Source organism: Apteryx rowi, unplaced genomic scaffold (assembly GCF_003343035.1).
Source record: "Apteryx rowi isolate R43461 unplaced genomic scaffold, aptRow1 scaffold_65, whole genome shotgun sequence".
Taxonomy (NCBI): Eukaryota; Metazoa; Chordata; class Aves; order Apterygiformes; family Apterygidae; genus Apteryx; species Apteryx rowi.
In genome coordinates, this window is record NW_020450927.1 from 3,187,972 (window position 1) to 3,200,892 (window position 12,921).

The 12,921-nt window shown below is 55.4% G+C and overlaps 1 protein-coding gene across 1 annotated transcript in view; it reads right to left on the minus strand.

The window, feature by feature from the left end:
- Positions 1-12,825, minus strand: part of LMX1A (LIM homeobox transcription factor 1 alpha) — a 47,434-nt gene extending 34,609 nt beyond the window's left edge. Inside the window, exons 1-2 of the mRNA XM_026084749.1 lie at positions 12,750-12,825; positions 11,955-12,141 (exon numbers count right to left, since the gene is read on the minus strand). Of these exons, the coding sequence (XP_025940534.1) occupies positions 11,955-12,141; positions 12,750-12,825 (263 nt within the window). The remainder of the gene's footprint in view (positions 1-11,954; positions 12,142-12,749) is intronic.
- Positions 12,826-12,921: the final 96 nt, after the last annotated feature.

Consider the following 12,921-nt stretch of genomic DNA (forward strand, 5'->3'; position numbering starts at 1 on the left):
AGTTGAAAATAGCATAAAAAGACCGTATTTGCAAAGACTAGGGATGGGCCATTCCAGCAGAGTGGTGTGAGTCTGGGCTGTCTGGTTCAGTGGCCAGATCCATCACACAACTTGCTACGGGATGGCTGGGCATATCAAGCCACCCTGCCTGGGTAAGGATGGGTCACAACGGCGCACTGCAGCATGGGTCCTTTGGTGTCTCTCAAATGGGTGGCCCTGGAGGAACGGACCCATGAACCTACCCGCATTCCTGTATGCATCCCAGCATCAAAACTTTGGCCATATTCCTTCCTTCCTCACTCTAGCGGTACTTAAAGAGTTTGAAAATCGCTACAATGCCTCGGCTGGAGTTTAGCTGCGAGGCTAGAGGAGGAGAAAGGTGAACGGCTGCGAGCAGGCAGGAGCCCAGAACGCGCTCGGCCAGAGGTCGTTCCACTGCAAGCCATTACCATGAAACCGAAAACTGAGTCCAGTGGAGATCTGCAACGCAGCACATCTGGACACTGCTTCTCCCCCCAACCCCGTCCCGGAGGCAGCTCAGCTGAGAGTGGACTCCACTGTCTGCTCAAGGCTTCGGCTTGAGCCAGCCAACAGTGGTGCAAAAGCGGGTTTGACTCTGTGGAGGAAGTTTCCAAAATGATGATGCCGAGGGCACAGACTGCGGACAAGTTAGCAACCCTCCTCCTGGAGCATCTCTCTGATGGGTGGAGATGTGTGTTGTATCAGACAGCAGACACGCGAGTGAGTGACCCAGATCCTGCAACGTGCTTGCAGTCTGCCCTCAGTGCTACCTGGTTGTGAGGCTGCAGACTAGAAACCATCCATCACACACACACATTTTGCACAACAGAGGCCAGAAAATTTCATCCAGGAATCCCTGCAATGGGGAGAATAGCTTTCCCACTATCAAGGACACAAGCCTCACTTGGACCTACTTTCAGGTCCCTGCACCCATCTCAGACCTCCTCTCCCATTACTTTCTCCTCACCCATCCAATAACAGAACGGGTTTTTATGTCCTCAAGGTAATGTGCGCAGGAAGTCTCTCCCGCCTTCTGGTTAACCCTCCTTCCTAGGGCCAGAGCTGAAACAAGCTCGGACTCAAGAGCCTAACCTACAAGTCTTTAAGCTTCATTAAACTTTTAAGCCAGTCCACTGAGGTTGCTCTTTCAGCCTCATAATTATGGACGCAGAATGAAGGAGCAATGTTCACCTGAGCAGACATCAAGAAGATTCAAACGCTTAATGGCTTTCCTGTCCAAGCTCCCACATCCACATTGCTGTTTGAAAGGGTATACTCAAAATCACTGCAGCGCTCTGCCCGTCAGCAGAGAGACCAAGATATACATAATTAAGTATTTCAGTTCTCCGTTGCCAACCCAGCTGGTTAATGCAAGTGAGACTCAAGACGCGCTGAGCCTGGACCCATCCCACCTAACCAGAGACCGCAGTGCCTGAGCTGAGTGTAAGGCTGGGTTCACAGACCCAGGTTCAGGTGAGCAAAGTGCCCTCAGCTCCCTCCACAGCCAAGGGCTAGAGATGAGCAATTCAGATCTTGAATCTTCAGATCTTGAGATCTCCCCTTCAGTCTTTGCAGAAGCCTGCAGAAAGTGGCCTGCAAATTGAGAGGAGCCTGTTCCCCCCACCCTGAACACCTCTTACAGGGCTGATGGTGCTGCACGCCCAATGCATGCACTGCACGGCTGCTTACAGCATCTGGCAAGGAGCATCCTTGCCCTCCCTGCCAGCGAGTGGGAAGAGGAGAGAAAGGCAAGCAGCATCCTTTCGTCCCCCAGCACTCGGGCAAAGCTCCTAAGGAGTCTGGTTCCAGAAGGGCTGGACCAGGAATGTGTTCCTCCTCGCCTGATGCCTGGACCATCCTCTTGAAAATCAGAAATGGAGAAGATGCCCCAAAAGGGCTTGCTGTAGGGCAGTCCCAATGATAGGGTTGGCATAGACATCACTGGGTGAGTTTTTGGGCTTGCTTTGACAAACATCCAAATTAGAAGATCTAACGGCCACTTCCGTTATCAGCATCTGAGAATTTATTTATCCAAAAGGCATCAAGATCATCACTGAGGAGACAACGGTGAACGTGGCGCAGTCTCCACGTTGTTTTTCCCTCCACCTGTTTGAACACATTATTGCAGAGACCGTGAACATTTTGCACAGCTAAGATGCTCTTTTCCAGGAATAAGCACTCCGTTAACAAGGTCGACAAATGCCGAGCAGAAATGACAACTGAAACGTCCCTGAAAAAAATTTGGGGGGGGGGAGGAGGAGGCATGGAACAGACAACACTGGGTCTTGCAAATAAAAAAATGCCACGTCTCAGAACTGTCTTCAGCTCCCTTAACCTATTTCTCTCCCCTTTCCAAATTTTTCATGCCAAATGCTTCCCTGAGCTTCACTAACAGAGAGAAAATTCCAGCCTCCCTCTTCCTGCTCAGCTGCCTTGGGGTGATATTACACAGTGAAAAAAATCAACTTATAACGTGGCCCCTCTGAATTCAGGCAGGGGAGAAGGAGCCCTTGACACGCAGCGATCCCAGACTCATCCGAGAAGCTCTGCAGCGTAAAACGAGAGAGGAGGGCGCGCGCACCAAAGAGGCGAATTAAATCAAAGCAGTCCTGAGGAAGGCTTTTCTCCACGAAACGCCACTGCCCCTCGTTGCGCTTTTAAGACCCCACTTTCCTCTCTTCAGAGGCAGGGGACTCTCCGCCTTGCCCGGAGCGACGTCCGGGGCCGCGGTCCCGCAGCGAGGCGGAGATGGTGGTTATCATTCCAGAGGAACAGCCGCGCCACGGGGAGATTTTGCACGGTGGCGGTGGGGGCGGAGGGCCGGGGGAGGACAATGGCGAGAGGAGCGATGGTCGTGTTCAAAGGGATTTGTTCCGCTGTCAAGGACAGAAAGATCCCCCCGAGAGCGGCATTAGGGAACGGAGCCCACAAGGGAAGGAGAGGGGTAGGGAGCGGCCAGGGACAACGTACAGTCAACAGCGCCGGGGAGGCAGCTGTGAAGGATCGACACCGGGCCCGATGGGCTCGGGAAGCAGGATTACGGGCCGAGGAAGCCTCCTCCCTTCTAGGGAGCTCTGCCCTTCTAGGTGTTTGCCCCGAGGACGAGCGAGATGCCTCCGCTCCGGGCAGACCTTTCATGTGCAGCCGTGGAGCCCCGGCGACCCCGGGCCGGGGTTTGGAGGGCAAATCTTCCGGCTGCCGAAAGGCCGCGGCGGCGGGAGGGAGCGGTGCCACGGCTYGGAGCAGAGGCGGAGGGGTGCTGCGGGGGAGCCGGGCCCGCGCCGACGGCCTCAGGCGGCAGGGCTTAACCCGACGGAGGCGCAGGGCCGCGCGGAAACGCCGCCRCCGCCGCCGCCGCCTACCACGGAGAGCCGAGGGTACGGGAACGGAGGAGAGCCGTTCTCCCGCGGATTTGTGCCCTGCAGGCTGACGGATTTGGGCGCATCAAGGAAGGCATGAGGCTGTACACCAGCCAGTCCCTCAGTCTCTCTCTCTCCTCGGCCTGGCTGACTCTTTCCCCAACACTTGGGAGAACGTGCTACCTTTGCAACACCACCTCTCCGACACCTCTGGTCAAAGGCGACCCAAGGTGGAAAACGCAACGGCAGACATGACATAAAAATTAGGCAAACCTGGAGAGAGAGAGAGAGAGAGAGAGAGACTGAGAACTAATGCCCTGCCTTCAAACACCCCATGCAACACACCCAAAGCACTTGTGATGACGAACCAAGCCTTTATAGATACATTCATGTTTCCAGCTCCATTTCACAGGGGAAGGAGCAGAGTCACTGCTCAGTCGCCTGCGTGCTACCATGACCCCCCACAGCAGAACCAGACACCGAATCCCGACGACCTGACCGCAAGAGCGGAACCATATCCACAGGCGCAGGAAATGCTAAGCCTCTAATGAAAACAGGTAGGTGCACACACATGAGTACGATACCATAAAATAAATAATTCACACTGAACACATCATGACTTCACCCCTATTTTGAGAAATATTCACCTTCCTTCTGAAAGGAAAAAAAAAACAACCTTCATGGGAGAAAATAACTATTTTCAGACAGTCGACCTGCAAAGGATGGAGCACCTGAATGACCCCGACAGACTCATGAAACTGGTCCTTCATTAATAAATCCCAGCAAAACAAATAAGCAAGAAGGCCAGAGTCCTCCAACAGTAAAACCCCAAATAAACAGAAAACAGTGCAGATATTGTGCCCCTGCTGCAAGCGAAATCCTGGCACAGCACCACTCACAACTCATCCTAACCTCAACCCCTCAGCAAAATCTTCAAGATCTGGCTGCCCTTAAATATTGGGGCAGAAAGCCTAAGATTATAGAACGCCTCTCCTGAGCAACTAAGGTTCGATGATCTTAAACAAACAAAGAAAAACAGACAAATAAAAAACAAACAAACAAACAAAAACCCAAACAAACAAACAAAAAAATAGACGGGAATGAAACGCCTGCCGATTTCACAGACGCACAGCCCAAGCGCTTTGAGTCAGCCTGAATTACTCACTAAAAACACAAGGGACAACCTGGTTTCATACATTGCCTCTGAGGACAAACAACATCGGGAAAACATATCTGGGGAACAGTTGCCTTGGTTCTACCCCGGCAGAATTTATCAGTTTGCTTCCAGGTTATAAGTATTGATGTCACATAAACAGAAAAGCGTTACTGTACTTACAATATAGCCTAACTGTGGCTTCAAACGCTGTCAYATAAATCTGTGTAGTATTTGCAATTTCTGGGAACTCTGTTAGTTCCTTTTTGCACCCCCTCATTCAGAAACCTATTACACACACACACAAATTCTAATTTCCCATGGAAAAACACATTTTCAAAAAAAAAAAAAAGAAAGAAAAAAAAGAAAAGTGTCCCTTTCCTTGGCTGCCCAAAATCTGGTTCAAACCATGTTTTTTTCCCCCCTCAAGCAGAAGTAGGGCTTGCACCCTCGTGCCCAGAAGAGGTACTGCCCCAGCAACAGMGGCCAACCCTCACCCCAAAGGCATCGGCTCCTTCGCCCCCTCCAAGGCAGGGGACACTTCGGGTCCTCCCGGACGCACTGGGAACCCCGAGGTGACCGTGCAGCATCGGTTTTGGAAAATGCTGCAGATTCAGGTGTTTTGAGGAGGTTTCACCCCACTGACAGCCACCTTCCCGCGAGCCCAGGCAGAGGCAGGCTGCAGAGCGCTGCCTTCTCAGCGGGGCGCGCGGCCGCGAGGAAATCAGCCCCGACCGCCGCAGCCGGGCTTCGGCACGCCCAGCGCGAGAAACCCAACTCTGGGTTCTTCTAAAAACAGGATTTGGAAAACTCATCTCCATGCCTAGCGGCTGCGAGCAGGTGAGGAACTGGACACCCAAAGGCTGGAGAGCCTGGGCAGGAGAGGACCCAGCTGTCGTTCCAGCTGGTGGACACCAAATTCGCCTCGAAACAAAACAAACCCCCCTTTCTTCCCCATGCCGCTCTCTCCTCGGCGCCTTCGCTGGGATTACAAAACCCGAAACGATTCAGCCAGCCCCAACTGCTCCATTTAGGCCTACTGCCGGAGCAGGGAGAGAGGTGCCGAGGGGGGAGAAAAAGAAAAAGGCAGGGGGGAAATCGCAGGTCCAAAACAGGGCAGCAGCAGCGGTGGTGGAAGCTGCTGATGTGGCCGAGACGGGACTCTGCCAGCACCGACCCACAGCCGCCGCCAGGGCCGCAGCCAGCCCGCGCCAAGGCCGCCTCCGACAAGCGAAGAGAGGCCGACTCCGAAGCTATCCCTGTCCCCACCACGCAGGGACAGATGACGAGTATATTTGGCTTGTTTGCACACAAGGCTGCCTCGCTCCCAAGCTGCCAAACGTCTCTCCGTTCCAGGCTTTTATATGAAACATTAATTGTAAGACACAAATCTAATTAAGGGCAGGGGGAAGGGGCACGTCGCCAGATCTATTCTTTGCTCCCTTTCGAAAATAGCAGCCTTGCGAGCGGCGTGCTGGAGGACGGGCCGCCGTCTCACGCGGCGGAGGTGCAGGCAAGAAGCAGCAACGTATTGCAGTTGCCTCGTGTTTCTGGGGCAAATCTCACAGCCGCCTCCTTAATGCCCCTCTAATCACCGCACACCACTGTTTCGCTTCTTTTTCACCCCACACCGGCCTAACAAGGCAACTTAATAAAACGACCCATTTCCACCTGAAACTGGGCATGGAAAGAGATGTCCTTTGCCCAGGGCCAGGAACGCTGGGGAGGCAGGACACGGGCCATTCCCTCCCCTCGGGACACTTCAGATTAGGGTAGGGGGGCAGGAGCAGGGTCCCAGCTCCCCACCTAGGCCAAGAGACACCAGAATGTTCCTCTGGGAAGAGGCGGGGAACTGGGAGCTGTAGGAAAGGAGGTGAGGACAGAGAAGGGACTTGCTATGGGAGAAAAGGCGGTGGGAGATGGGTAGGGAGGGAAGGACAGCAATAAGGATGGGAGATGTTAGAAGAAAAAGCCGTGGGATTGTAAGAGGGAAGGAGAGACTGGCAAGAGGGACACGGGCAGTGCCACCACAGAGACTTGCCATGCTCTCTGCTACCGCCCAGGCCAGCGTGGCTGCCCTCGGTCCCCAGCCAGCTGGAGAAACCCAAGTTAGCACCGTCATCTCTGTAGGATCCCTTACGACAATAGAAAAAGACACTAGAGGACACGTTACATCCTAAGTTGGCTGAATTGCACCTCTCTGGAGGAGCTGCTCTCTCCCCACCAACTACAAGAGGAGCAATAGTCTCCTTTCATCATGCCTCGCTCTGAGAGAAGGCGAAGAACTATTTATTGACAACAGAAATTCTTCAAGCCACCAGAAATCTCCCGTCAGCGGGAACCAGGCTGTCCTAAGCATTTCACATTGGCATCACCTTATTTGTTCAATCCATTTTGGATTATCCCTCTCATAACAACTCTAGGCTGGGGAAGCAGCTCCACAGTTTGCAGCTAATTGTGCAATTGCCTCCGTTACCCACGTTAAGCAAGATAAACTGCAATGATGCTTTAAACCCCTTCCCCTCTCATCTACGGCAACAGCTGTTGGAAGAGTCTCTAGTGGATAAAAGGAGGCTCTGCTGCCTGGAGTCCCTGCCTCGCGCTGGGCACGATGGCTCTTACTCTCCTCTTGGGCAGACCCAGCTTCACCCTCCCAGTTCCGCACTGCCGAGGGATTCAAGCTACCCGCGCACACCTCCCAGATCAGGACACTGAGCGTGACTTAAAAACCCAACGCTTGCGGGTTTCTTTGTATGCATTTTCTTTCACATGCACTCAGAGACTAAAGGGCTCCGTGCACACTGCTTTTTCCTTGCAACCAAACACACCTCCGTGTTTTAATTCAGGAAAGAGGAGTTTGAAGTGCCCATGCAATCACATGATTCCAGGAGCAGGGGATTTAAGAGCAAATGCCAAGCCCGGAAAGCTTTGCAATAAACCTGCAGAAGCTGGCAACAGCACAGACCTGTCAAGTCTTGCTAACACGGTGCAAGCGTCACACAAGTGCCTCGCTGCGCCGGGGAGCCCCGCATCGCGGTGCAGCACTGCGGCCGCCCCTCCGCTCCCGGGGCCCACATGCCAGCCCTGCTCCGAGATGTGCCGACCATCTGCTCCTGCCAGGCGGGGGTGGGAGCCGGGGCTCTGCGCCGCGGCTGGGGACGTGCCAAGCAGTCACGCCGTCACCACGCTCCCCAGCTGCGCCCCCCCGTCATGACCGCACCGCTGTCAGCCGCCCCGGCCTCAAAAAGTGGTCGGCGGGGTTTCTTTACCCCACCATCTTCTGCTGCCTTCATCTCCAGAACGTCCCCACAGCTCCAGGTCCTCCCAGCCCTTGCAAGGGTACCACGAAATGCCTCTTAGTGAGCGGGGTTCAGGTGTGCCCACGCTCATGTGGATTTGGAGCAGACAGCCATAGGTTTTCCCAGTGGGACACAGAGTGCTGGGAAGCCACCTTTGCCAGCCAGCCCAGCTACACCACCCAGCTCCTCACCTCGCCCCCAACGCCAAATGGAAGAGCCCACCAGACCCCTGTGTTGTGGTCCTATACTGGGCCACAAACCTTTCCAAGCAAACTGAGCAGTTTGAGGAGACCCTTCCCAACCACCCCACAACCTCCCCTCCCCAGCTTGCAGCCAGGTTTCGTGTTGGCCCCCAAAAACACCACCACCATCCCACCCCCTCGGTCACTAGTGCAGAGAGGAGATGGGCCCCAGAGCCAGGGGAAGTCCCCCGGGCTGCTCTGTGATCACGTGAAGCACGGAGCTGGCCAGGGCGCAGCCTGAACCTCCTAAGAGTTGAGACTTATCAGGTTTGGCCAACTGCCGGGGTCTGCTGCGAGATGCAGGATGTTCTGTAACGCGCGTCCTCTGCCCCAAATAGACGCTGTCCCAGGGGCACAGGGCCGCGCGGCCTCTCGCAAGGAGCCCTCCCCACCATCRCTGCCCCCGCCAGCGAGGAGGTAATCCACCTTCTCCTACCCCACCGTTGAGCCGCCCTGAGAAGATGCCAAGACCCGGCCTGGCACTCCTGGTCTTTACGGGAGCTCTCTTTATGGGAACCCTCTCCAGGTTCTCTACCAAGGTCTTCCTCTTGTAAAAGATTAAGAAACATAAAACATCTGTTTTAATAAATGATTCATCAATTTCTAGAGTCCAGCAAGTCAGATGGTTGCTTAAAACCGTCTGTAACACTTTCCACGGGTGTATTTATAACTAAATGCATAACTCCACCGTCTCATGCTCAGTTATTAACCCTCTGCAGCCTTGTTATAAGCAGAACAGATAGCAAGTTGTAGATATATGTCAGAAAATGCTGCACCTATTCATGTTTGGAAAGCTATCCCAATAGTCACCATCTGGGGAAAAAAAAATCCCTTCTTTGAATTAAAAAATAAAACAAAACACTGCCAGGTAGGATCCTGATCCCTCCCTTGACGCCCCCAGCTCCAGCACTTCAACAAAGAAATCCTCCTGCCTCAGTGAGAGCGCTGCTGTCCTTAAACCTATGCGATAAGCCCCAAGAGCCCGGCTCCGCTCTCATAAACCCTGACGCGAGCGGCCAYGGCGAGGAACGGACGTTTTACCCTGCCGTGCCTTCGAGACGCCCAGGATAAAACGTGTCAATCGCCTGCAATAATTAACCAGCACAAACCCCGCTCTCGGCTTGAAATAACCTGCTCTGTCCAATATCAGCTGCTCGTCCCCTGTGCATTTCACACTAAAAGCACCGTAATCTACATTATCCCCAAACTGGAGGGCTTTGTACGCCTCTGCGGCGAGCCTCAGCAGGCACATCGTTTCCGAACGGCCGTCCCTACGCTTGGTATCAGAGGAAACCCCTAAACCGAAAGAATTGGCAGTTTTCGCAGAGACATGTATTATTAAATATAGTCATATGCAAGTCTTGGCTCTTTGGGACTCTGCCTCTTGTCCCCGATGTCCCCGCTCCTACGCGATGAGCGTGAGAAAGGCACGGAGCACCAGGAAGGGACAAGCCGTGAGCGCGGTGRTGAGCCGCTGTCCGGGGAGCGTTGCCGGGTACAGCCGGGGTTGTCAGCTGGAGCCGCGCGGTGTCCGGAAGGAAGGACAGGGAGCAGGCGGCGGCAGCCAGGGCTGGGACACAGCAGCCGCACCGCCAGGAAAAAAGAAAATCGAGGGAACAACAACGGAGACGAGTAGCTCGCGGAGGGGAAGGCGCCGGCCGCGGGGACCAGCTCTGGGAGCGCTGGGATCGGGGCGCGCTATTAGCATGTTAATGCCGGGGACCCGGCGGCGGAGCGCGGCCGTGCCCGCGGCACTCCGGGACCAAGCCTGCCGCTGCCGCTTGCCTCCTGGGCCGCCGCTGTGCTCCCAGCTTCGGCGGGTCAGGACTGAAACCCTGGCAGCTCAGGGAAAACTACCTGTCACCACGAACGCTCAGAAGTTACCAACCCAAATGCAGCTGGGAAATAACCGGGGCAGGGGGAAATGCCACCAGCAGAATTTAGCACTAGCTTGGAAATATTTGTGAGCCTTTTTTTTGCAGTCAGTGCTCGTCTATCCCAACAGTCCTGGGTCCTCTGTCAGGCGAGATCAGCACAGCAAAGCAGCCGACTGCGGCACTGATTTCTTTCATGGCCAGGAGACACAGGAGGAAGATTTCAGGTCTGAGCCTGGCTGCTCGCATTCACAAGCTGCGGTAAGAACATACAGACGGTAAAACCTACACATACTGCAAATTRGAAAGGCGCTTCTGCACTAACATTTACTCCAGTTTCCCCTTAACAATAACAGCCCCGCGTGTGCCGAACGGAGGAGCTGATAAAGCAGAGGAGGCACGTTAAATTGTGCCGCAAATCTGTGAGAACCAGTAGCAGATTTTCTACTGACAAATAAGCGGCGCACCCAACCTCAACAAATTTTTGTCTAAAAACTTAACGCAGACCTCTCCTTTCCACTCTAGCAGCGACTAATTCTTCCACTGTTTCGTAAACATTTGAAAACAAGGTCACACACACAAATTCTGCTTTCAATTTTCCTTGTATCCATAGTGATTAAACTCGGACCCACAATACAGGACTTAAAGTTTCCTTTAAGTTTAAGAAAAAGGCACCAAGCATAGCTAACCCACGGTATGCTGAAGGCCAGTGATGAGAATATTGCCAATGACTCTGTTTTCTCATAAAATAGCTACCCGGCCAGCTTTCTGGGAATTAAATCATATCGCTCCTAAATAGCGGTGCTATTGCAATAGTGAAGAAATCTGTCCCCCCTGATCTCTGATCTGCACCCTCTCCAAGAAACAACCGGCCCAGAGGCAACACGAAAATTCAACAGCTTTGAAACCCAGTCAGGGAAAAGACGACTAAGGAAATTCGGCAGACGCCGTGTTAGACGCCGCCTGCCTTGGCTTCTCCCAGACGTTCTTGGGCCTTATTGTGAATTTTGCTGGGAAAGGAGCCCCTGTCCCTCCCTGCGCCACGGGGGAGGCTCTGCCAGGGCCCCCCGGCTGGTCCCCAGCGGGAAGTGGGGTCTGGCGGGGACAGCAAGAGCCGGGCAAGCAGAAAGAAAAAAAAATTACTGCAGGAAGAACGTAAGAGTCTTCTCCCCGTTCCCACTGCCGGTCAGTTAACGTTCTGCCCTGGCAAGGTTTTTCTTTTTAAAAAAAGAAGGAAAAAAAAAATCCCCACGGCCTCTTCCTCCTCCAGGTTTCCTCCCAGCCCCGCACTTTCTGAAGGGGCAGCAGTGGGGCTGGGAGCTTTAGACCTCAGGACGCCTAGGTCCGAATTCCTGCCCCATCACAGCCTCAGACGTGGGAAAAGCCTCCAGCACGTGACGGCAGTCACTCCAAATTCAGCAGGGCCCTCACCAGGCCTTCACCACTCCTCACCGAGTGCCTCAGTTTCCCCATCTGTCCGGTGAGAGCAATGGCATTGCCCTGCCTGAGGGGGATATTAGGAAAACAGGCCTGAGCAGGACCGGGCTTAGGGAAGATATAATGTTCCTCACACTGGTGCTCAATAGGAAAACAAAGCCAGAGGACCCAGGGAAAAGCTTTGCCACTTCCTTCTGCAGCCGTGGGGTGCCCAGGCCCCATAGGCTCCTACCAAGAGGCTCCTAAACTCCCAAGGCACAAACCAACAGCAACAAAACATCTCTAAGAATGGAAGAAACCGGGATGCAATCAGGCTCCAAGGCAGAAGCAAAACTTCCTACACACCACAATAAGGCTGACACCTCTTGGGACACGCGGCACCAAGCGACCGGACCCGGCACCGGGGGCTCCGCGGGTCGGGAGCCGCTGGGCAGAGGCAAGCCCGGCCGTCCCCTGCCCTTGCGGCAGCGTGCCGGGGCTTCACGGGCGGCGGGAGCGACGCAGCGGAGAGGGGACGGGGCTTTGCCGGCGGGCAGGGGAAGGCGCCCGGGGGGCAGCGGGTCACTCACTTCTCGTAGTCCAGCTTGCAGTAGAGCTTCTTGTCGCGGTAGAAGCAGGTGGTCTGCAGGGGCTCCTTACACGATGTGCACTGCACGCACTGCTCATGCCACAGGCTGTCGTTCAGGCGGAGCAGGAACCGGTCCGAAATGACTCGCTGGCACCCTTCGCACACCGACTTGGGGGTCGCGGCTCTGCCTGCGGAGAAAGGGCTCAGTGGAAGGGGCGRGTGGGAGGACAGAGGGGTAGCGGAAGGGTAGACGGACGGAGGATCCCGCTGCTCTTGCTTCCCCACGCAGCCTGGGAGCCCGGTGAGGGCTGGGGGCGTCCCAACCGCTCCCTGGGGGCGGCGGGTGTGCGGGGTGCTGCTCGGGGGTCCGGGGGGGAGCTGTGCCTTATAGGAGCTCCGGGGGGGGCAAATCGGCCCCGATTTCGTTCCTTTTGGAAAGGCGCCGGCAGAGCAGCAGCTCGGAGAGGTGGCGATTCTTTGAGAACGGCGTTAAAAAGCATAACCAAAAAAAAAACCCGTTTATTTTTCAATACGAAGAAAAGCCCTTCATCTCGCGGAAGATGGGGGTGCGGGCGGGGAACAATTTAAACAAATCGCGGAACGAAAAGGGAGCCGGGAGGAGGGCGCAGCGGCACAGCACAGCGCCGGGCAGGGCTGCGCGCCGCGCCGGGCCGCGGGAAAGCCGCGGACACGCGTGGACGAGGACGGTGCCTCCCCGCGCCCCGCGCTCCCGGCGGGCCACGGCCCGCCCGGCAGAGGGGGTCCCCGGCAGGGCCGGCGGCACCCCCCGACTTACCCAGCAGCGAGGAGAAGGGGGCCGCGGGGTCCAGGGCGCTCTGCAAACTCTCCTCCATCTTCAGCCCGTCCAGCATGGTGAGGAGCCGGGGCGGGCGAGGGGGCCGCGCCGCCCGCCTGCCAACACAGCCCGGACACGCAGCGCTCAGCCCCGCCGCCGCCGCCGCCGCCGC